Raw genomic sequence first — 24793 nt, 5'->3', positions numbered from 1 at the left:
TAAGAATTTGTGGAGCCTAAGAAATTCAAACAGCTTTAAGAAAAGTAAATTAAATTGTTCCTCAATTGATTAATAATTGTGGTATTTGTTAGGCACTTACTATACACTGGAATGGACACAGGTAAATCGAGTTGGACACAGTCCCTGTCTTACATGGGGCTCATAGTCTCGATCCCTATTTTACATTTGAGGTAAATGGGCCCACAGAAGTGAAGTGACTTGTCCAGGGTCACAAAACAGACAAGTGGCAAATCCGGGATTAGAACCCATGACCTAATGACTCCCAGGCCCATGTTCTATCCACAGTGCCATGAGATCTTGGTAGCCTGAATGGAAATTAGGTATTTTGCTAGAGCATTAATTTACACTCGGGGGAGAGGGAGTGTTTAAGCGGTAAAGGCAACAGCACTTCTGCCCAAGCTCTGAGTTGGCTATGGATGCACTCAGCAATCCCGCACACAAAAAACCCACTAAATCCAACACGGAGAACTGCAGCCTGCAAGAGTTGCTGAGGGAAGCTGGAGCAATCAACAGTAATTACTGAGTGCTTACGGTGTGCAGAACTAAGCACTTGGGAGAGTACAATACAAAAAAGAGTTGGTAAACATGATCCCTGCCCTCAGGGGGTTGAGAGTTCAGAGGATTTAAAAAAAAAAAAACACCCAAAAAACAAGCTCAGAGGTGGTAAGGTGTTCCTTCACCATCAATGGTATTTATTAAGTGCTTACTGTGTGCAGAGTAAGGGCTTGGAAGAGTACAATGCAACAGAGACACACTCCCTGCCCACAAAGAGCTTACAGTTTAGAGGAGAAAATAGACATTAATATGTAAACTCATTGGGGCAGGGAATGTGTCAGTTTACTGTTGAATTACATTCTTCCAAGGGCCTGGTACAGTGTTCTGCACACAGTAAGTACTTAATAAATATGATTGAATGAACGATTAAATAATTTAGAACATATGCTTTATAGATAGGTACACAAGCGCTGTGGGGCTGGGTGGCTCACTGGAAAGAGCCCGGGCTTGGGAGTCAGAGGTCATGGGTTCTAATCCCGGCTCCGCCACTTGTCAGCTGTGTGACTTTGGGCAAGTCACTTCACTTCTCTGGGCCTCAGTTCCCTCATCGGTAAAATGGGGGTTAAGACTCTGAGCCCCACATGGGGCAACCTGATCACCTTGTAACCCCCCCAGCGCTTAGAAAAGTGTTTTGCACCTAGTAAGCGCTTAACAAATACCATCATTATTATTACACAGGTCCCCGGACCAGAAAGAATCACTTTGCAGACGGCACCTGCCCGCAAATGTGTGTGGAAGTGACACTCTAAAGGAGAGACTTATCAGTTGCTGCATGACCAATATTCTCTTCCACATTATAGGCACCTTAAGATTATCCCTGGTTGGACAGCTGCATTTGCTAAAAATAAGAAGCAGCGTGGCTCATTGGAAAAAGCCCGGGCTTGGGAGTCAGAGGTCATGGGTTCTAATCCCTGCTCCGCCACTTGTCAGCTGGGTGACCTTGGGCAAGTCACTTCACTTCTCTGTGCCTCAGTTACCTCATCCGTAAAATGGGGATGAAGACTGTGAGTCCAACATGGGAGAACCTGATTACCTTGTATCTACCCAAGCACTTAGAACAGTGCTTGACACATAGTAAACGCTTAACAAATACCAACATTATTATTAAAAAGGGCCACGCACCATTTCTAATGTGCCTCTCCCTACGAGTGCTTTGAAAAAAAAAAAGATTACACCACCAATTTACTTGAATGCCTTAGACTTTTCTGGAGGTAACAACTCTTAACTAAATGAACCCATAAAGAATTTGGGGATAATTTTTCTGAGCTGCTGTCTCCGTTCTCCCCAAATGGTTCCAAGCTTCTTACCGGGGTTCAGCAGTAACAGCACTTGAGAACAAGGGGTGGAGTTCCTTTGCTTTCACTTCACTGCCCTCCTACTCAGTTCTGGGACACTCCAGAGCTCAGAATCAGAAAACAAAACACAGCAGCAAAAAGAACTTCATAGGCTGCTCAGTCTGACGTGGCTGTCTTGGTCTTCAAAGGCCCCCTGGAATTTTCCCAGACCCTAACTCACCAATCTGGCGCCCATCTCCACTACTATGGTTGTTCATTTTCTTCCCCTACTTAAGAAATCTGAATTTATGTTTTCTCCCCTCCTTTTGCTCTAACCTCTGGCCCACACATCCAATTAAGTTCCTTTTGCTTCTCTCCCCACCCTCCTTGCTCCCCTCCTGACTCCTCGTAATAATAATATTTGTTAAGTGCTCACTACGTGCTAACCACTGCACTAAGCGCTGGGGTAGACACAAGATAATCAGACAGTCTCTGTCCCACAAGGGGCTCACATTCTAAATAGGAGTGAAGACAAATATTGAATCCCCATTTTTACAGAGGAGACAACTGAGCCACAGAGAAGTGAAGTGACTTGCCCAAGGTCACACAGCAGACAAGTGGCAGAACTGGGCTTAGAACCCAGGACTAACTCCCAGGCCTGTGCTCTTTCCACTAGGTCTCGCTACTTACCAACTTAAAGAGTGACAAAGAGGCCCATGTTATATAGAGATTATTTCATTTACGTAGTATTTGAGTGCCTATGATGTGTAAAAGCACTATACCATGTGCTGGGGAACAATAAAAAAAAGTTATCCTGCAGATTTTGAGAAGGTTTAGGCTGAACAAATTTTTATTTCTAAAAGTTAAAAAGTACCCAAGAACACTTGTATACAACAAAAAACTTCTGATATAGTCAAGTTTGAGCCAGAATGGGTCTGTCTTTGATCAACAGATAAAGTCAGAGTATGTTAACCCAAAACCTAAGACTCCTAATCAATTACTGCCTGGGAGCCATGTTCAAACAAGTCAGAACACTCACAGGTGGAAACCTAGATGGTAAGACATTCCTTTTTTATAATCAAAAGAATACATAAACGCAGACTATTTTTCCAAGATCATTAAATAAATATAGCAGACTTGAGTCCATGTTACAATACAGGATATACTAATATTTGTCCAGCTGACTGACTGATTGGCTTAAGGGAGTCCCAGTCAAACATGGAGTGGCTTGGGAACACTGACACAATAGCCAAATCCCCTTGGCCAAGCCTGTCCCTGGCTGACACCATTTCAAAGCCACATTTGACCTTAATGAATCCTGAAGGGGAAAGAATGCCCTGTGGTTCTCAAACTTTGTTTTTAAGCTTAGTTTTCAGTGTGGCTTCACACATGAAAATTGAAATTTCAGTTTAACAGAAGAGGCCCATAAAAAAAGACTAATTAAAAAAAAACAGACCATCAAAGACAAAGTACCAAAGAGACCCTGCCTCTCAGGGTCGCACCTGGAAAGTTTCCAGTACTCTACCAGTCTCGACTACGGGAGGAAGAGTCAAGCAGAGGCATACCCGGGTATTCCATTCCTAGCTTGGCCAGTGGAAGGCAATCTGCTACAAGTCAAAACTCCCCTGTGCTGGGCAGCAGCGGCAACTGAGTCGAGGGCGGAGACTCAAGTTGACTGCTTGGAAGGAGGCAATGGTAAACCACTTCCATACTCTGACCAATAAAACTCTATGGAAACACTACCAGATTGCAGATGGAGGTGAGGCGTTCTGGGAGAGACGTGCCCATCATGTCACTAGGGGTTGGAGACAACCGACAGCAAAAGACAAGCCCTTCATAGGATACCATATAAAGTATCTAGTTCCTTCAGTGATATACAAAAAGTTTAACAAAAACCAAAAATTAAAGCAGAAAAAAACTAAAGCCCAAGACATGTTTAAAAAAAGGACATTACAAAGCCAAGCTTAGGCACTTAATATTTCAAATACTGGTGTTTGTTAAGCACTTACTATGTGCAGAGCACTCTTCAAAGTGCTGGGGGAGATACGGGGTAGTCAGGTTGTCCCATGTGAGACTCACAGTCTTAATCCCCATTTCACAGATGAGGTCACTGAGGCACAGAAAAGTTAAGTGACTTGCCAAAGTCACACAGCTGACAAGTGGCAGAGTTGGCATTCGAACCCACGACCTCTGACTCCTAAGCCTGGGCTCTTTCCACTGAGCTATGCTGCTTCTCTAAACAGCTTTTGAAACAGCTATATTAGCCTCACTTTCACTTTTGCGTTTCCAGATTTATAGGCAGGCCTTTCCTGTTGAGAACATCACCTTAAGAACATTTTAAGAGCTGATTTTAAGTGAGAAGTGAAAATCCTTTAGGACTGAGTAAAAAACACTTCCAAATTCAAAAGAAACCATCAAAACTCTTTACTGGATCATACTGCCAGTTGTGCATTTTCCCATGAGAAAGCTAGTAGCTTAAAAAATAAAAAATCAGGAAACCTGTGAACATAGAAAGCCAGGCTAAGAGGACCAAGCCTCCGTGCTGGCCTAAACTACAATGACAAACTACAAAGGTAACTAAGAAAGTTCACTCCTACTTGGCACTTCCAATCACGTCAAAAAAAAGTAAAATAAAATTCAGCCTAAAACCTCATCCTATAAAGATCAGTATTTTAGACTCTGCCACTTTGACAAAAAAGGCACAAGAAAAAAGAATGGGCTGAATTCTACTATTGTTCCTATGCACTTCCTGACAACGTAATAAATACGAAGCGTTAAGATGCCCGATTCTGAAGGTTTTCTGTAAATTAAAAATTTAAAAAAAAAATTCTCCAACCCTTCAATCCCACTCCCCTCGCCACATTATGCTGCTTCAAAGTGACGCCCAGGGCCCAACTGAAACAGAATGCTGGGGCCAAACTATACAATCCTCCCCCGCCTCATTTCAGTCACCCTGTGGCCAAACTAACAACCCTTAACAAATGTAGCAGCTGGACCACTGCCATCCACCATCATCAATTCCGCCAGCCCACAGCATTCCTCATCTTCAAAGTCCTCCCAAAAACCACCTCCTTCAGGAGGTATTCCCCAACTAATTCTCACCAACCCTCAGAATATCTATTGATCTGTGAGCTTCATTTATTCATCTATCTCATTTTCCCATACTCTGGGCTATATCGGATCTCTCGCGGCAGCCTCCTCGCTAGTCTCCCAGCCCCTCGCCAATCTATAGTACGTGCTGGGGCCACATAGATCGCTTCCTGAAGCATCATCCGGCCCAAATCTCTCCTCAAAATGCTCCACCTCAAACAAAAACAATCTGCTTCAGGGCTCTTGATCACCTGGCTCCATGTACCTAACTGCTCTCTTCTCCCGCTATCCCCCAAACTCACTGCCTCATTCTTTTCTAGCTTACTTCTAACTGTACCATACTCTCCACTCCCGACTCTCCTGGCTCTGTCCCCTTGTTCGGGCTGGAGGGTCCTCCCTCCCTATAACAGTCAGATAGCAGCTCTTGCCACATTCATAGCCCTCCAAAAGACCTACCTTCTCTAGCAAGCCTTCTTCCCCTCTTCATTTCCCAGTCTTGTCTTATGCTGTCGAGTCGTCTCCGACCCATAGCGGTACCACGGACACATCTCTCCCAAAACATCCCACCTCCACCTGCAATCGTTCTGGTAGTGTATCCATAGAGTTTTCTTGGTAAAAATAAGCAAGTGGTTTACCTTTACCTCTTTCCATGCGGTAAGCTCAAGTCTACACCCACGACTCTCTCCCATGCCGCTGCTGCCCAGCACAGGTGAGTTTTGACTTGTGACGGATTGCCTTCCATTGGCTAGCCACTGTTCAAGCTAGGAATGGAATGGGTAAGGCTCTGCTTGACTCTCTCTCTCTCCAGTAGCCCAGACCGTGAGAGTACTGGACCCTTTCCAGGTGCAACCTTGAGAGGGGGTCATTTTCCATAAGAGCTAGCGTCGACTGAAGTGATTTGGTTCATTTCCCAATACCCTGAACCATATCATCACTTTAGTCCACACTAGCACTTAAGAACATATTTACTCCATCCTTTGCACTCCTGTATATTTGCCCCATTGAGCTTTGATGTCCCTAGATGTAAATATTGTGTCCATCTTCCCTCTTGGCATATAAAAACATTGGCATTTGTTAAACACTTATTATGGGCCAGGCAGTTTTGTACACACTGAAGCTCTTTGTGGGCAGAGAAAGTGCCGCTTCATTCTTCTGCCCTTCCCAAGTGCCTAGTATAGTGCAGTGAACCAAGTAGACACTTAATAAATGTTACTACTATATTTGTCCTCCTGCTCCCACTGGTCATATACTATTTATGTCTCTCCTTTATTAGAGGGTCCTTTAATCCACCTTTTACTTCTATTATTCTCTCCCAAATGACTAATAGGGTGCTCTATGGACAGTAGGGTCTCAATAAATACTACTGAAATGATTATGGGGGGGGGGGATTTCACACATGCCTAAATCCAGGAGCTCTGGCGGAGTCTAAAGATTCCAACAGCCTACAGGGACAACTGCCCTTCTGCAGCACACCAAATCATAAATGAGACAAGGTTTCATCAAATCTGAGGCCCTGGAGCTCAGTTTGAGCCAGGCCAGGTTGGGTCCCCTGAGTCAATTATTTTTATGGTATTTATTAAGTGTTTATTGTGTGCCCGGCACTGTTCTAGAAGCTAGAGTAGATACACACTAATCAGGATGGACACAGTCCACATCACACTTGGCGGTCACGATCTTAATCCCCCATTTTACACCTGTGGTAACTGATGCACAGAGAAGTTAAGTGACTTGCCCATCGTCATACTGAAGACAAGTGGTGGAGGCAGGATTAGAACGCAGGTCCACACTGCTTCTCACAACTCACTGTTTCGCCATGGAAAGTAAATCAGTAAAGCAGTATTTACCGACTGCCACTCATGTGCACGGAACTATACTAAGTGCTTGGGATAGTACATGAAAGAAGATGTGGTTCCTGTCAGAAAGGAACATTTTTTTTTTAAAGGTATTTTTTAAGCGCTTACAATGCAAACACTGTTCTAAACGCTGAACGCTTAAAATTGAGGAAAGCCCGACAGACAAATTAGAACATCAAAATACTGACATACGTAAGAGTGTCAAGGATGAGAATGTAAAGCAATTTCAAGGGGCAAATCTCTTTTCTCAGGGACCTTCCAGGTCCCCTAACCTTCACAACTAAGCCTAAGGATCAGGTTTCTGTTTGTTCCCATGTTCCCCCATTCCGACTGAGGGAACTAGTCAGCCCTTATCCCTCCAAGGACAATAAAGGCATGTGAAGAGTTAGGTTAACTTGCCAAGCCACCCAGTCCTCGCTTCAGCCCACTGACTGAAATGAGGTAGTACCCCAAGCACACCAAAGGGATACTTTTAAGAGTTCGAGAGCCCAAAAAATAATGCTAGCATCATCCCACCATATTTTATTCTCTTACCATGTCCTACACTTCCAACCTACTTCTTCTGTTCTTCTAGACTGTAAGCTTGTTACAGGGAGGGAACGTGCTGCTAATTCTGTTATATTGTACTCTCCCAAGCATTTAGTACAATGCTCTGCACATAGTAAGCACTCAACACCATTTATTTTTTCCCCTCAATCCCTACCAGCTCCTGCCTGTTTCCAGCAGTCTCTTCAAATTCATATCCACTAGAATGGGCACAAGCAATTACTTGGGCCCGTAAGCCCCTTATTCACCCTCTCAGGATCACACCTGGAGAGTTTCTAGTATTCTACCAGTCTCAACTACAGGAGGGAGGGTCAAGCAGAGGCATACCCATTCCATTCCTAGCTTGGCCAGTGGCTAGCAAGGGGAAGGCAATCTGCTACAAGTCAAAGCTCCCCTGTACTAGGCAGCAGCGGCATGGGAGAGAGTCGAGGGCGGAGACGCAAGTTGACTGCACGGAAGGAGGCAGTGGTAAACCACTCTGTATTTTGACCAAGAAAACTCTACGGATACACTATCATAATGACTGCAGATGGAGGTGGGCGTTCTGGGAGAGGTGTCCATAGAGTCGCTATGGTCAAGAACAACTTGACAGCATACGACGAGACAAGCCCCTTACCACACTTGGTAACGGACTTTGGGCTAGACAAGAGGGACAGTTGGGGGCTTGAAGCTGGAAGAGCCTACACACATTCCCACCTTCAACAGCCCCTATCTGCCCCTATAATTGGTTGTGGGATTCAGTAACTCCCACACGCCCCTTGTTCTCTGGTGAGCTGAATCTGGTCCCTGAGTTATTTTTGCCCACCCCGTCCCAGATTCTTGGGTCTTGGTCCAAAAGAGGCTGCAATCCTATCTATGGCACTGATTAAGCACTTACTAGATGCTAAAAAAGAAGCAGCGTGGCTCAGTGGAAAGAGCATGGGCTGGGGAGTCAGAGGTCATGGGTTCTAATCCCAGCTCAGCCACTTGTCAGCTGTGTGACTTTGGCCAAGTCACTTAACCGCTCTGTGTCTCAGTTACCTCATCTGTAAAATGGGCATTAAGGCTGTGAGCCCCACGTGGGATGATCCGATCACCTTGTATCCTCCCAAGGGCTTAGAACAGTGCTTTGTACATAGTAAGTGCTTAACAAATGCCATCATTATTATGAAAAGCTAAGATACAAGATTAAAGTTTGCCCCACACTGGACTCCCCTGCCCATTATAGTTCAGGAACCACAGGGGCACCTTCTAAAATGTCTTCACACATTCATGTACTTGTTCTAAAACAGGGCCTTGAGGATCAGGAAAATGGAGAGGGAAAGATGATGGAGAATCCATTCATTCATTCATTCATTCAATAGTATTTATTGAGCACTTACTATGTGCAGAGCACCGTACTAAGTGCTTGAAATGCACAATTCGGCAACAGATAGAGACAATCCCTGCCCACTGACGGGCTTACAGTCCAATCGGGGGAGACAGACAAAAACAATAGCAATAAATATGATCAAGGGGATGCACATCTCATAAACAAAATAAATAGGGTTATAAAAATATATACAAATGAGCGGACGAGCATAGTGCTGAGGGGAGGGGAAAGGAGAAGAAAAGCTCCTACTAACAGCGTGAGCCATCCTCCACTCTTATAGCTGACCTCTTGGGTCCGGGGTGCGGGAGAAATACAGCCCTACCACCATGACACCAAGACTTCTATCATCCCCTGCTTCAGTCTGAGGTGAAATGCTGCCCCACTGCCACAACATCAGCCCCTATTTCAACTCGAGGAGGAGAGTTGCAGCCGCGCCACCGTGACAACAGGCCACCTATCAGCCCCTGCTCCAACTTGAGGAGGACTCGACCAGCAACAGCAGGAAGTCTTCAACTTTCAGAATGCTAAGGCCGTCGGCATAACTGTAGCGGTGACATTTTTGTGTCTGTCTGAGAAGTGAGGAACCTGAAATCCTGCTGCTCCTTTCACAATGACTGACCATCCTCTTTGCCTTTTATTCGCCTTTCCTTATGTTCTGTCGCCAGCCCCCTCACCCCTTATTCTTAGCCAGTGAGCACCTTGGGGACCAGAGACCATATCCACACCTCATTCCTGCTTTTCTTTCCTAACACTTAGTAAAGTGCTTCACACATAATAAATATGCTTACTATTACTGACACCCACGGCCCAGTCAACAAACAGAAAGAAACTAAAGTCAAGGTGATGAGGAGCAGGAATATGTATTTTCCCCGCCACTCCTGCCCTCTGTCCTTTTCTTGCACCTTTTTCTGACCACCTCCACTTGTCTCATCCCTTACTTCTCTGCACATCTACGAATTGGGTGGAATTCTGGAATTGCAAGCCAAAGAAATGTGTTCCCAATCTCCACCTTAACCTAAAAGGACTTTGCAATTATATGAACTTTTTCAGTGTTTAAAAAAAAAATTAATTAAATTATAAACCTGACCATGTGAGATAGATGAAATGCATCAAAATTTCATATCTGTTCACTCTGAATACCCCAAAATGGAACGATCAGTTTTCAATTAAGACAAAAGGACCTTATATAATATCAAGCATTTTCACTGCTTGGAACACAATAAAAGCAAGGGGCAAAGCATGGACAAAACAGAGTTTATTATACTTTGCCAATACCCTTGTTTAGTGGCTAGGCAGTCTTTCCACTGAGTGAACAGACCTGGAGAAGAGGAAAATTTAAATGCTACAAGATACAAGGACAGTACAGTTGAAAGATTTCTGTAGCTTACCTTTTCATTTGGATCATACAGTACTGAAGAATGATTATGGGAAGCCCTTAAGCACAGTTTTGAACGGCATGATGCATGCTGCAATAAGAAAAAAATTGGGAAATAAGATACGGTGAATGAATGCTCTATGCAGGCATTTATTATCATCGACGATTGATTCCGTTATTTCAGCTACCGTATTTTCCCGGGTGTGTTCCGGTGCCCCGGGTAGACTTAATGACACTCAAAGCCTATCTTCAATGGTTTTCAGTTATGAGGTGCTCAGAAAGAGTTGCAGCAGACGGATGCTGCTGGCATATGTGGCGGTCAGAGATCGGGCAATTTGGTTTCGGCAAATGGGCTGAGCAGGCTGGGAAACAAAAAGCTGCGATCGCTAACAGGCACACCCCTAAGTGACAGTGTACCCTGATGAGAGGGGAGATGCCCAACCCTATCAGCTGTGCTATTTTTACACACAGGACATATGTTGGTGCATGCCTGACCACGTACGCAGCATGGCCTAGTGGATAGAGCACGGGCCTGGGAGTCAGAAGGACCTGGGTTTTAATCCTGACTCCACCACATGCCTGCTGTGTGACGTTCAGCAAGTCACTTTACTTCTCTGTGCCTTAGTGACCTCATCTGTAAAATGGGGATTATGACTGTGAGCCCTTTATGGGACAGAGATTGTGTCCAACCCGTTACCTTGTATCTACTCTAGCCCTTAATATGGTACCTGGCATATGAGTAAGCACTTAAATACCACAATTATCATTATTATGTAAATCCCATTTTCCAGGAGTAGTTTTTTCTCCAAAATGGCACTTTGTCCAAACCAATAATAATAATGTTGGTATTTGTTAAGCCCTTACTATGTGCCGAGCACTGTTCTAAGCGCTGGGGTAGACACAGGGGAATCAGGTTGCCCCACGTGGGGCTCACAGTCTTAATCCCCATTTTACAGATGAGGTAACTGAGGCACAGAGAAGTTAAGTGACTTGCCCAAAGTCACACAGCTGACAAGTGGCCGAGCTGGGATTCGAACCCATGAACTCTGACTCCAAAGCCCGTGCTCTTTCCACTGAGCCACGCTGCTTCTCTGGGAAGCCAAACTCTGCAAGGGGATGAAATTCTGTTACTCCAGAGGACTGCTTCTTGTTTACTTCCACCTCCCTCATCCCCATCTTTTTCCCCCACTCTTAAATTCTTTAGCTTTTAGCTCTAAATCAGAATCAAGCATTTTCTGTGGAAAAATCTTAAATCCAGAATATCCAGTCCCAACCTATCCTTCAAACTGTACTTTCCAAGCAGGTAATACAGAGCTCTGCACACAATAAGTGCTCAATAAATGTGACTGAATGAATGAATCTTTTATTATAGGATTTACCTAGGTAAGCGGCATGACATCATACAAACTCTAGTCTAATCCATTTCTTTAGAACAGGATATCATGCAAGTCCCTAAGCAATTTTAAACTTTAAGCATTTTTTCCTCAAACTGTGTTATTTGAAACTATACCTCAGTTACAGCATTACTGAACTAATGTACAAGTCTTAACTTTAAATATTCTTTCTTTAATTTCAGATCCCTAATTTACAAAATAGGTGGCAATTAAGAAACAAGGTTAAGTTGAACTCAATAACAGTGAGAATTTCAAATGCATTATTAATAATAATACTCATTTTGGTATTTTTTCAGCACTTACTATGTGTCCAGCTCTGTTCTAAGCGCTGGTATAGAAACAAATCAGGTTGGACACTGTTCCTATCCCACATGGGGCTTAGGAGGAGCAGCGTGGCCTAGTGGAAAGAGTATGGGCCCGGGAATCAGAAGGACCTGGGTTCTAAACACACAATAATAAAAACTGTGGATATGTACATAAATCGATGGTATTTACTAAGCAACTACTGTATGCAAATCACTGTAGTAAGAGACGGGGAGGGTCCCATGAACAGAGTGGCAGACAAAGAGATTAAGTAATTTTTCATCTGCTTACATAAGGAAATAAATAAAAAAGGGGGAGAAAATGTCTGACTAAATTACACTTTCTTTCGAAAACTTTCTAGAGACAAAACGGTGTTGCTACAAAAAATCTGAGCTAAACAAATCAAAGAACAAAATAAGTGGAGGTTTTAATAATAATAATAATGTTGGTATTTGTTAAGCGCTTACTATGTGCAGAGCACTGTTCTAAGCACTGGGGTAGATACAGGGTAATCAGATTGTCCCTCAGGAGGCTCACAGTCTTAATCCCCATTTTCCAGATTAGGTAACAGGCACAGAGAAGTGAAGTGACTTGCCCACAGTCACACAGCTGCCAAGTGGCAGACCTGGAATTCGAACCCATGACCGCTGACTCCCAAGTCTGTGGTCTTTACACTGAGCCACGCTGCTTTTAATTCCTGTTCTGTGAATCCCATGTAATAAGTAATAATAATAATAATATTTTTTACACACTTACTAGGTGCCTACACTGTGCTAAGCACTGGGGCAGATATAAGATCAGGTTCCATATGAGGCGCAGAGTCAAATTAGAAGAGAGAACAGGTATTGAATCCCCATTTTGCAGATGAGGCAACTGAGGCACAGAGAAGCGACTTGCCCAAGGTCACAGCAGACAAGTGACAGAGCCAGGATCAGAACCCCAGTCCTCCGACTTCCAGGCCTGTGCTCGTTTCCACTTGACCATGCTTCGTCTCAGCGTGACGGTGAGATCTGAAAGACAGCAAGGCCTCTGGGGTGACACTGAGGTTATGGGTTTCTGGGACAGGGAGGATGGAGGTATTCGTGGCTGACGTAGGAAAGTGGGGAGGAGCAGACTTAAGAGGGAAGTGGAACAGTTCGAGAGGAAGACGGTGCCTCGGACCATCGGATCAAGCCTGCTTGAAAAGGCCTGCCTGGCCCTTTGCCCAGTTCGGGGCTGAGGTGACCCTTGCCTGAGCCCACCTGAGAAAGGGGCAGGCAGATGCCCTCGCACTCCTTAAGCCTCCTTATTGTGGCAACCCACAATCAAGTGGCTAGGACTCTTCTATGCATGCGGTAGGGAAGTAGTGTGGCCTAGTGGAAAGAGCATGGGCCTGGAAGAGTCAGAGGCCCTAGGTTCTAATCCCGGCTCCACCACTTGTCTGCAGAGTGATCTTGGGCAAGTCACCTATCTTTCCTGTGCCTCAGTCCCCTCATCTGTAAAATGGGGATTAAGCTGAGCCCCATTAAGACCATGTCCAACCTTGTATCTACCCCAGTGTGTGACGTATAGTAAGCGCTTAATGAATACCATTGAAAACACAAAATTAGAGCTGCTGGGACTACAGTTCACAGCATCCTGGGGAGAGAGGCACATATGTAACCACGTCCCCGAAAGTGACCTCAGACTAACTTCCAGATTGGACGAAAACTCCCTTCCAACCTCGTTCACCACACGTCAGGAGCTGTGTCGGGCAGGACTCTAGCAAAGTATAGATTGCCTCCGACACATCAAAAACATGGGCTTTAATGCATTGACTCTGGGTGTGTTTCATGTAGTAGTTAATGAGTTGTGTTTATATGGAAAATAATGCTCGAAACAATTACAGTAAAAGAACAAAGTACAGTCTGTCCAAGCTTTGTTATACTAACCTAAAAACAAGCCAAATCATAATCTGAAACACTCCTTCGAGACCTCTGATTAAGCGCCTTAAGCAATACCAAAAGACCACCACGAACTCGATTTGCTCCGTTTCACAGACAAGAATCCATTAAGGGCAACACTGTGAATCAGCAATGTCTTTAATAAATTCTCCCCATCCACTTAAGAAAGTCTGAAGAACAAATACATCTGCTGAAATATGAAAAATCCCTTCATGAGTAGAAAGGAAAGTTAAATCCCATCAAAGGGGAGCCCAGCGTGGCCACTTTTCCCATCCCACTGCTCTGCTCCTCCACATTCCCCTGGCTACTAGGCAAGATGGTGAGCCTCCCCTGACCATGCACTGGAATTTCAGAAACCCAACTGTGCTGAGGAAATATAGGAGTGAAGTACATTAAGGCAGAGGTCTCCAGTGCATGTTTGTGTGTTACATATAACATATATATGCACACAGACACACAAAAGAGAGAGAGGGAAAGAAAGAGGAAAAAAAAGAGGAGAGAGAGAAAGTTACCAAAAATTTTAAGTTCAGCATCAGCTGACTGCATGTCCAAGTTAGGTTTGAGCACCCTTGTTACAAACCACTGCTTCATGGTTTTCTTTGACCCTAAGGGAGAAAATAACAGGTTGCTGTGCTCACCCAATGATATAGAATGAAGAGCTTTCATTTTTTTATTGTATTCAATTTTCCTCATGGACATACTGGTTCTTACAACCAAAAAACAAATGCTTTTAGTCAAATGGAAAATAGAATGATTTCTTAATACTGGGCTCTTTCTGGAAGGATCGTGAGGACAGGCTAAGAACATAAACCTTGGAGGGACAAGGGCTAAGTCTGACCTCATTATGCTGTATCGACCCCAGCACTCAGTAAACATTAAATGCCATTTTTTAATTATGATTACTATACACATAGTTCCAAATCCAGAGCTGCCTCAGTGCTCTGCACATAGTAAGGAGTCAATAAATACTACTGAATGAATGAAGTAGGTGCCTCAAGGCCAGGGACCTTGTGTTTGAATACTGTGCTCAGCAGAGTCAATTGATAAGGGGGAGATGGTACAGCAGGGACTCCTAGCTCCTCCTGACCCAGATCCTGAAACACCCTGCACTCGCCCCTTCAAACTACCCTCCCTTTCCTCATTTCCATGACAAAATGAACCTAGATATACTCTGCCTCCCTGAGTTATCCAAAATATTTAGGAATCTCAAATAGGTTTTGGCTCAAAACTTTTTGAAGACCAATATGTTACATGCAGTTCACCTGATATTACCGATGATCTCAATTTTTAAAAGATTGAATTAATCACTAAAAGAAAAACAAGGGGAAAAAACTTTTTATAAAACTCAGAAATTTTCCATTTAGAAATGCAGTTAAACTGAAGAGCCTGGTGCATGACTTAGTAAGGCCCTACCCATCCATGTGCCATCTGAGCACGAAGTTAATCACAGTGCCTAAATGAATTAATTATAAGATACACTTGTCTATATGGCACCCACTAGATAGAAAGGTCTAAATTTCAAGAAAAATACGTGAATTATAGGTGTTTATCTCATTCCCCCCGGCCCGCAAACACTCACTCCCCCACCATTCTCCACTCTACTTCCTTCTTTCATCAGGCTTCCCTCTCTCTCATGCCACTGAACCCCTCACGGCACAAATTCCCCAGTAGACTTTCAAGATCACTGTGTGCGGCTTATAACGTTTAAGAAAATAAAGAAAGAAAAATGGTTTTAAAACACTGAAACTGTGAGCTGAAAATAAGGAAGGTCAAGGGAACATAAATAAAAAATACTGGTTACTATATTACAGTGGGTTGAACTTTTTTATGCAGCCTGCCGACCTAGAATCAGATTTGCCAAGTGGCATTCCTCAACCAAAACTCTGGAAACCGGCTCCTCTAGGGGAAAAGAGAGAATAAAAGAGGAGAGCAAATTAAGGACGTTTGAGACGTCTCCGTGGCACATAAGAAAATGTGAGCTAGTGAACTAAGCGCTGAGAGAGCATGTACAGAATTGGCAGACATGTTCCCTGCCCACAAGGAGCTTAGAGTCTAAAGGGGGGAGACAGACATTAAAATAAGTTACGGATACATACGTAAGTGCTGTGAGAGATACAAAAAGGACAGAGTATAAGGGAAAGGAGGGATTAATAATGGAAAGCCTCTTGAAGGAGACATGATTTCAATAAGGCTTTGAAGGTGGAGAGTGTCTGCATGGGGGGGGGGGGGTTCCAGGTGGACACAGGCACGGGGAAGGGGTCAGTGGTGAGGTAGATGAGAGCAAGGGATGGCAAGCAAGCTGGCACTAGGGGAACAAAGTGTGCAAGCTGCACTGTAGTAGGAAATCAAGAGAAGAATGGAAAAAGGAGGAGAGCTGACAATGCCTTACAGCCGAGGGTGGTGAGTTTCTGTTCGATGGAAAACCACCAACTAACTGTTTGATAGTGGATGGCCAACCACGGAAGGTTCCAACGAGCAGGGAGACTTTGACAACTTTTTTTAGAAACACTGCAGGCAGCAGTGAAGTATGGACTGGAGAGGGAATAAATGGGAGGCAGGGAGATCAGCAAGGAGGCCGATGCAGTAGTCAAGGCGAGACAGGATAATCCCGGCTCTGCCACTTCTCAGCTGCATGACTGTGGGAAAGTCACTTCTCTGTGCCTCAGTTACTATCTGTAAAATGGGGATAAACTGTGAGCCTCACGTGGGACAACCTGATTACCCTGTGTCTACCCCAGCGCTTAGAACAGTGCTTTGCACAGAGTAAACGCTTAACAAATACCAACATTATTATTATAAGTGCTTGGATCAGAGCAGCAGTAGTTTGGACGGAGAGGAACAGATGAATTTTAGCGATGTTGGGAAGGTGGAACTGAAAGATCAGGTGACAGACTATGTGGGTTGAATGAAAGAAATGAGTCAAGAATATTCAATTTGTTCAATCGTACTGAGCACTGTACTAAGCACTTGGGAGAGTACATGAAACTGACATATTGCCTACCCACAACGAGCTTACAGTCTAGAAAGGAGTTTGTGAGATAGGAAGGATAGTGGTGATGTCTACAGTGAGGGGAAGACATGGAAGGTAGAGTTTGGGTGGGAAAATTAATTTTGTTTTGGACGTGTTTAGTTTGAAGTCTCAGCGGAACAAACAAGTCACAATGTCCTGAAACCCAAGAGGAAATGGGAGAATGAAGAGAAGGAGAGGGACTGAAGATGTAGATTTGGGAATCGTCTGCCCAGAGGTAGCAATTTAAGTCATGGGAGCAAATGAGTTCTAAATGGAAGAGGATGGAGATGGAAAGAGAACTGAGCTTTGAGGAGCTCCCACAGCTAAGAGGAGGGAGGCAGAGGGGGAGCCTGCAAAAGAGACAGAGAATGAGCGGTCCAGAGAGCTAGACGGTGAGCAGAAAAGGACAGTGTCAGTGAAACCAGAGTCAGATAGTGTTTGCAGGAGAACCAGGGGGGTCCACCGTGACCAAGTCAACTGAGAGGTCAAGAAAGATTAGGATGGAGTAGATGTCAGTGGATTTGACAAGAACATCTTCCTGACCTTTGGGAGGACAGTTTCCATTTAATGGTCAGGGCAGAAGCCAGACTGCAGGGGGTCAAAGAGAGGATCAGAAGAGAAACAGTGGAGGTTGTAAGTGTAAATATCTTGCTCAAGGAGTAGGGAAAGGAACAACAGGCGGGAGATGGGGTGACGAGTGGAAGGAGCTGTTGGACCACTGGAAAGTCATTTTTAGGCAAGGGATACAGGGGTACATTTGAAAGCAGTAAAGGGGCCAGTGGGGAGTGAGCAATCAAAGATGACGGTCAGGGAGGGAGAAAGAGGGTAAGTGGTTTTATAAGGTGCAAAGGGATGGGGTGGACTTTTAGAGGAGGAGGGCGATATCTTTTTGCAATACTGTTGGGAAGAAGGGGAGAGTTGGACAGATACTCCTTCACAGCCAGCCAAGCAACTGGATAAACCGGGCTCAGGATAAGCCTGAGTCACAACCACTCTGGAAGCCAAAGTTGCACAACAGTTACACAGTGGCTCCACAGACTCAAACTCAAACACCCACCTGGAACTGGCTGGGGAACTGCAGCCTACCAGCAGGAAGCAAAGAGGGAAACTAAGCTAGGGAAGCAGTGTCGCCTAGAGGATAGAGTCTGGGCCTAGGAGCCAGAAGGACCTGGGTTCTAATCCTGACTGTCACTTGCCTTCTGTGTGGCCTCGGACAAGTCACTTAACATCTCTGGGCCTCAATTACAACATCGGTAAAATGGAAATTAAGACTGGGAGCCCCATGTGGGACATGGACTTGTCCACCTGAATAGCATGTTTCTACCCCAGCGCTTTGTTCAGTGTCTGGCACATAGTAAGCACTTAATAAATACCACTAAAAAAAATCTGAACTCCATTTCCTGCATCAACAGCAGTGAGGCTAGCTAAGGCCGCCCTTCAGACCTAAAAAAAAAGAGCTTTGAGGTCGATCTCTTGGGGACGGGTCTAATGGCTTCATCCTCACAATGCCAATTCTATACAGATGAGCCCTACCCCCTCATTTCCCTGGAGTTGGCACCCCTGCCCGCAGCACTTCTCCATATAGCCACTGCTATCCTTGAAAATAATGTCATTTTTGCTGAGCAGAGACATTACTGAACCAGGTCAGAGAGGAGGCAAAGTGCAGGCTTCGGTCAGCAACACCAGCCAAAACAACTGACCGCCAAACAGTAATATTTCTTAAGCACTTACTACGTGCCAACCACTGTTCTAAGCACTAGGATAGATACAAGGTAATCAGGTCAGACCCAATCCCTGTCCCAAATGAGGCTCGAGGTTTAAGGGACAGGTATTTCATCTCCATTTTACAGATGGGAAAAGCAAGGCCCAGGGAAGCAAAGCGACTTGCCCAAGGTCACAGAGCAGGAAAGCGACAGAGTCAGAATTAAAACTCAGGGCCTGACTCTGAAGCTAGTTTTCTTTCCACTAGGCCAGACTGCTTCTCTCAAAAATGGTGGGGAATACCTCCACAATTAGTAGAAAAGCTGCAAATGCCCAAAAAGCAGCAGCATGGGCAGAAACCACAAGTCATGCAAGGAAGGCCTCACGTGCCACCTAATGGCACAGACCCTGAAGGGGGAAGACCCCTCCCCTCCAGCTTTCTGTCCTAAAGAGCCACGTCTGCTCAATACTTCAAAGAAACCAATCCTTGCCACCTCACGGGAATACACTCAATTCTGCTGTAATTAATCTTTCAACGATCCATTTCAATTAAACCTTGGTAAGGAAAAGGGTACGTTCGATCGACATTTCGAACCAGCTTGGAGACAGTGCACCGCGGAATCGAAGGAAATGCCTGGCGCACGTGAGCGCAGCCTCGAACACCATGAGTACGACAGTCTGAGTTTTTCTAGACCTGGGTTCTAACTCCGGCTCTGTCACTTGACTGCTTTCGGGCCTTGGACAGGTCACTTAACTTCTCTGTGCCTCAGTTATCTCATCTGTAAAATGGGGATTAAGACTGTGAGCCCCACGTGGGACAATGACTGTGTCCAACCTGATTCGCTTGTAATTACCCCAGTGCTTAATGCAGTGCCTAGCACATAGTAAACGCTTAAAAAAAACATAAAAAAAGGATCTCAAACCCAGAGGACCAGATACACCAGGATCATTTGTTAAAATGTTGGTTGCTGATTGTCCTTCTTTGTCTCTTTCTCAGACTCCTTTTCTGCCTCCCACCCTTAACAGTGGGAGTCCCTCAAGGCTCCGTTCAGGATCCCCTTATAATCTCTCTCTACCTCCACTACCTTGGAGACCTCATTCGCTCCCATGAGTTCAACTGCCAACTCTCTGCATGATTTTCAAATCTACATCTCCAATTCTGAACCCTCTCCTTTTTTGAAGTCTCTCATTGTGTGTTCAGGCCATTTCTACCTGGATGCCCGCCGACACCTCAAACTAAGCACGTCTAAAACAGAACTCATTTTGCCATCCAAACCATGTCCTTCCCCGTCTTTCTCATCATCATAGACAACACTGTTGTCAGAGTCTGAGACAGGAGAGGACAGTGTCAATGTAAAGCCAACGTTTCAAGAATAAGGGGATGGTCTACAGTGTCAAAGGAAGCTGAGAAATCAAGGCGGATTAGGTTGGAATAGTGGGAAGAAGGTCACTGGCAACTTTAGAGAGGGTAGTTTCCATGGACTGATGGGGGTGGAAACTGGAAGGGAGGGGATCAAGGAGAGAATTGGATGAAATGAGGTAGAGGAAATGGGTGTAGACATCTCACTTAAGGAGTTTGGGGAGCAATGGTAAGGAGGTGATGGGGGCAATAACTAGAATGCTGAGAGTCAAGGGAGGATTTTTTTTAGGATTTGGGCATCAAGGGAGGGGTAGGGTTTAGGATTTGGGCATACAAGAGCATACCTGAAAGCAGTGGAAGGAAGCCACTGGAAAGTGAATGGTTGAAGAAGGTGGTCAAGGAGGGAAGAAGAGAGGGTGTGAGTGTTTGGATAAAGTGGAAGAGACAGATTTTGAGAGGAAGCAAGTGAAGGAAACAAGAGATCTGCTCTTGAGATAGACTTCTGGGAAAGACGGGAGGGAAAAAGAGGGCACAGGAGGGACGCAGGGAGGGACAGGAGAGGAGCAAGGGAGATACCAGGGAGTTCATGCCGGATGGTTTCAATTTTCTCAATAAAGTAGGTGGCCGGGTCATCGGGGAAAGAGATGGGAGGTAATGGGGGCAGGGGGCTTGAGGGGGCTTGAGGAGGGAGTTAAACATCTGGAACAGCAGGCACAGGCAATGGGTACGGGAGAGAATCTAAGCAAATGTAACCCAAGACTATTAGTAAATGAGAAAACTACATACAAGTTTCTCTACAGAAAAAAAAAAATCCTTTAAGTCAAGCAGGAACAACCCAAAGGGAAATATAATGTATTATAGGGCCCAGGCCAGAAAGTCCTTCAACAAGCTCCTGCTGCCCTCCTATAGTAAATCCAAGATTGGGAGTCTGATTTTCCTTGGGGGCTGGGAGGGAGCTAGCGGTTCACCTCCTGTAATCGAGTGGCAGTGAGCTCTTCTCACCACAAGGATCCTAAGGTCTTCACTCTACTCCATACGTTCTAAAATCTACCCCAGGATTTAGAAAACGTATGAATGACCTACAGTCAGCAAGAAAATAATAATAATAAAATGCTAGTATTTATTAAGCACTTACTATGGACTAGGAATTGAGGAAGATACAAGGTAATCAGATGGGACATAGACCCCATTCCACCTGGGGCTCACGATCAAAGAGGGAGGGAGAGCAGGTAAAATTATTCCCATTTTTAAAGAGGAGGAAACTGAGGCCCAGAGAAGTTTACTGACTTGTCCAAAGTCACACAGCATTCCAGTAGCAGACCTGGAACCAGAAACCAGGTCTCCTGATCTAGCTTGCATCTTGCCTCCTCTTTGCTCTGGTCCAACCATGTCCAAGTTAAGCAAAAAGTCAATGTAAGATGCTTTTTCATTCATCCAAAGCACTTCCTTCAAACCGTACCTGGCTCATTTCCTGCTGCAACCCTGCCCGAACACTTCACTCCTCTAATGCCAACCTACTCACTGCACCTCGACCTCTTCTATCCTGCCGCATGACCTCTCGCCCACGTCTTGCCTCTGGCCTGAAATGCCCTCCCTCTTCATATCCTCAGACGTTCATTCTCCCCACCTTCAAGGCCTAATTAAAAGCACATCTGTTCCAAGAGGACTGCACTGACTATGCCCTCATTTCCTCTCCTTCTACTCCTCTGTGTTGCCCTTGCACTGGATTTGCATCCTCTAATCATCCCCTCCCTCAGCCCCTCGACATTTATGAACATATCCATAATTTATGTGTATTAGTGCCTGTCACCCCTTTAAACCGTAAACTTGATGTGGGCAAGGAACATGTCTACCAACTCTGTTACAGTGTACTCTCCCAGTGCTCTGTCCACAGTAAATGCTCAATAAAAATAGTATTCTTTCAACCTCCATTTTTCCTGGTAATGGCCCCATCCTACTTTACGCAGAAGAGAAAGCAAAATACGAAAAAAACAGGGGGAAGAGGTGTGGTGAATTCCAGGTTGAGACAATATGCTGAACCAATGCCTAAAATAGTTTAGTCAATAATTTATACACTTGTAGAAGTTGAGAAGGAAAGCCAGTTCTACCACTTCTGGTCACCCAGATTTTCTCCAAAGGAAACAACCTGCCCTTCCAATTATTTATATGCACTCTCTCAGGCAGTACTTTGGTTTTTATGTTCATCACCAAGATTGCTCTCTAGATTTAATTCTTTTAAATGCAGATTATGTTCCTGGACCAGAAGTGGCACACAACTGTCACTTGTTTTTCAATATGGGTTACTGTGTTTGCAAGAGCTAGAATTTAGAGGTAGCAGTTGGCAGTAGGCCAGGCAAAGCACACCACATTTCCACCTTAGAACACATAAGATTGGTATGAAAATGGTGGACGCACACAAAAAAAAATAAAGCTTGCAAGTATTACAGACATTGTGAGTCATTTTACATAATTGATCCTTAATATGGTTTATAATCTACCCTAAATCATATCATTTATCATTAGAAACATAATTCCATGCCAAGTTACTTAATCTTCTTGCCCAAGATCTAGGGAGTGTTTTCTTTTTGTTTGTTTTTTTTTTAATAGAGTGATATCCTCAGAGGGTGTTCATAACATCTGGGCTTGACAGCTGGCACTGATTTTTTCATTTCATGTTCAACTAAGGGCAAACGTTGCTCTTTGGCTATTTTTTCCCCTCTCTGGTATAGTTTTTTTTTAATTCTATAGGATAGTCTATTAAAATATAAGCAACTTTTAAGGAGTAAAACTAAAGCAGCAGAAAGCACACTTGAAGATGTCCCAGTTAACACCATAATGTTGCATCTTGTTTAAAAAAAAAAAAAAGGATTATGTGACTTTACTCTTAGATATTATCTGGTCCACAAATCAAGCCAAGAACTACTGCAAAAAGACTCCGTATTACAATTACCACCACACATTCCGGAACACATTATCCCCCATACTCTATCATCGTTAGCAACCCACAGGGGACTGACATTTTCTGGAGGGAAATAAGGAAAGGAAGCACCTCTATGGGAGACGTTACTGCCTCTCTCCCTGGAAGCCCAGTTTCCGAAGCGTCACTCTACTTAACCGGTGTCTCGTGACGATGACTGATGACTTGAAGTAAGTGAAGGGGAAAGCCCTTGGCGGGCACTGCTGGTCCAACTAGCCCAAAGCGGACTTCGCCTCACTTCACTTCACACCGCAAGGCAGGCAGGAGGGCCTTTGGGGCGACCACCAGGAGGAAACCATGGAAGCTGAGCGGAAAGGCCCTGCTCAGGGTGACCTTTAGACCAGAGGAAGGGCAAGTAGGCACCTCCATGCTGAACTCCACACAGACACACATATGCACACCTCACCAGGAGGCACCTCCATGCTGCACTCCACACACACACACACAAGGACACACATATGCACACCTCAAAAGGAGGCACCTCCACGCTGCACTCCACGCGTGCAAGCACACGAGGCACCTCCACACTGCACTATGCACACACACTTCACAAGGAGGTACCTCCATGCTGCACTCCATACACACACCTCACAAGAAGACCCCTCCACTCTGCATTCGTTCAATCGTATTTACTGAGCACCTACTGGGTGGAGACCACTGTACTAAGCGCTTGGAAAGCACAATATAACAATAGAGAGAGGCAATCCCTGGCCACAAAGGGCTTACACTCCACACACACAGGGACACACACATATATGCACGCCTCACAAGGGGGCACCTCCACACTCCTTACAAGGAGGCACCTCCACAATGCATTCCACACACGCACAGACACAAACATATGCACACCTCACCAGGAGGTACACTCCACACACACACATCTTACCAGGAGACACCTCCACGCTGCCCTCGCACAGACATGCACCTCACCAGGCGGCACCTCCACACTGCATTATGCACACCCCGAAAGGAGGCACCTCCACGCTGCATGATGCACACCCCAAAAGGAGGCACCTCCACGCTGCATGATGCACACCCCAAAAGGAGGCACCTCCACGCTGCATGATGCACACCTCAAGAGGCACCTCCACGCTGCATGCTGCACACCCCAAAAGGAGGCACCTCCACGCTGCATGCTGCACACCCCAAAAGGAGGCACCTCCACGCTGCACGATGCACATCCCAAAAGAGGGCACCTCCACGGTGCATGCTGCACACCCCAAAAGGAGGCACCTCCACGCTGCATGATGCACACCCCAAAAGGAGGAACCTCCACGTTGCATGCCGCACACCTCAAGAGGCACCTCCACGTCGCCTGATGCTCAGCCCAAAAGGAAGCACGTCCACGCTGCACACCTCGAGAGGCACCTCCACGCTGCACTCCCCACCCTTTACAAGGAAGCCCCCCACGCCGCCCCGACGACGCCTCCAGGCTGCAGCCGGCCCCCAAACCCACCGCCTCGAGCAGCTGATCCTCGTTCCCCGCAGCGGGCCCAAGGTGACCGGGCCCGGCCAAAAGGACCGGTCGCCTCCCCGTCCTCGCTTAGGCGACGGCGGCCGGGGAAGAGGAAGAAGGCCGGAGGGGGTGGGGGGGAGGCAGGGCGGCCGCTCCTCACCTGCAGCAGCCGGAGAGCCGCCCTCCGGACGGGCGGCAGCTGCCCGGCCGCGGTCAGTCCCGGCAGGCCGCTCCACAGCCCCGCCATGGGCGCACTGGCCGCGGCGGCCGCTGACCTCTCACCTCCGAGGGAGGGGGCGGGGGGCGGAGGAGCAGGGAGGAGGAGGGAGGGGGCAGCGCGCCTGCGCAGCAGCCAATCCCCGCGCCCGCAGCCAAGGCCACGCCCCCTGCCGCGCGCGCCACCCCACGGCGGGGGAAGGGAGGGGCCCCCCCGCCGGGCGCGCGCGGCGGAGCTGCCGCTACGTCTGGTCTGCCTGCGTGCGTGCCCCCGTGCGTGCGTGCGCGCCCCCCTCCCCGCCAGGGCCGGAGGCCGGCGGCCGCCGGAAGTGGGGCCCTCCAGTCGGCAGGCCCAGATTCATTCATTCATTCAGTAGTCTCTATTGAGC

The 24793-nt window shown here is 46.0% G+C and overlaps 1 protein-coding gene and 1 non-coding gene across 4 annotated transcripts in view; one reads left to right on the top strand and one right to left on the bottom strand.

The window, feature by feature from the left end:
• The window catches only part of PCCA (propionyl-CoA carboxylase subunit alpha), a 323266-nt gene extending 298795 nt beyond the window's left edge, over positions 1–24471 (bottom strand). For all 3 annotated transcript variants that reach the window (XM_029073673.2, XM_029073672.2, XM_029073674.2), the window contains exons 1-2: positions 24349–24471; positions 10079–10156 (exon numbers count right to left, since the gene is read on the bottom strand). In XM_029073673.2, the coding sequence (XP_028929506.1) occupies positions 10079–10156; positions 24349–24435 (165 nt within the window). In that variant the 5' untranslated portion in view covers positions 24436–24471. The remainder of the gene's footprint in view (positions 1–10078; positions 10157–24348) is intronic.
• On the top strand, positions 7586–7723 carry LOC114814803. The gene has a single exon (XR_003762600.1). It is a non-coding gene; the product is annotated as a small nucleolar RNA SNORA7 (small nucleolar RNA).
• Positions 24472–24793: the final 322 nt, after the last annotated feature.

The sequence above is a fragment of the Ornithorhynchus anatinus genome, chromosome 10, assembly GCF_004115215.2.
Source record: "Ornithorhynchus anatinus isolate Pmale09 chromosome 10, mOrnAna1.pri.v4, whole genome shotgun sequence".
Lineage (NCBI taxonomy): Eukaryota > Metazoa > Chordata > Mammalia > Monotremata > Ornithorhynchidae > Ornithorhynchus > Ornithorhynchus anatinus.
The sequence above is the reverse complement of the archived record's forward strand: the minus strand, read 5'-3'. Positions and strand labels throughout refer to the sequence as shown.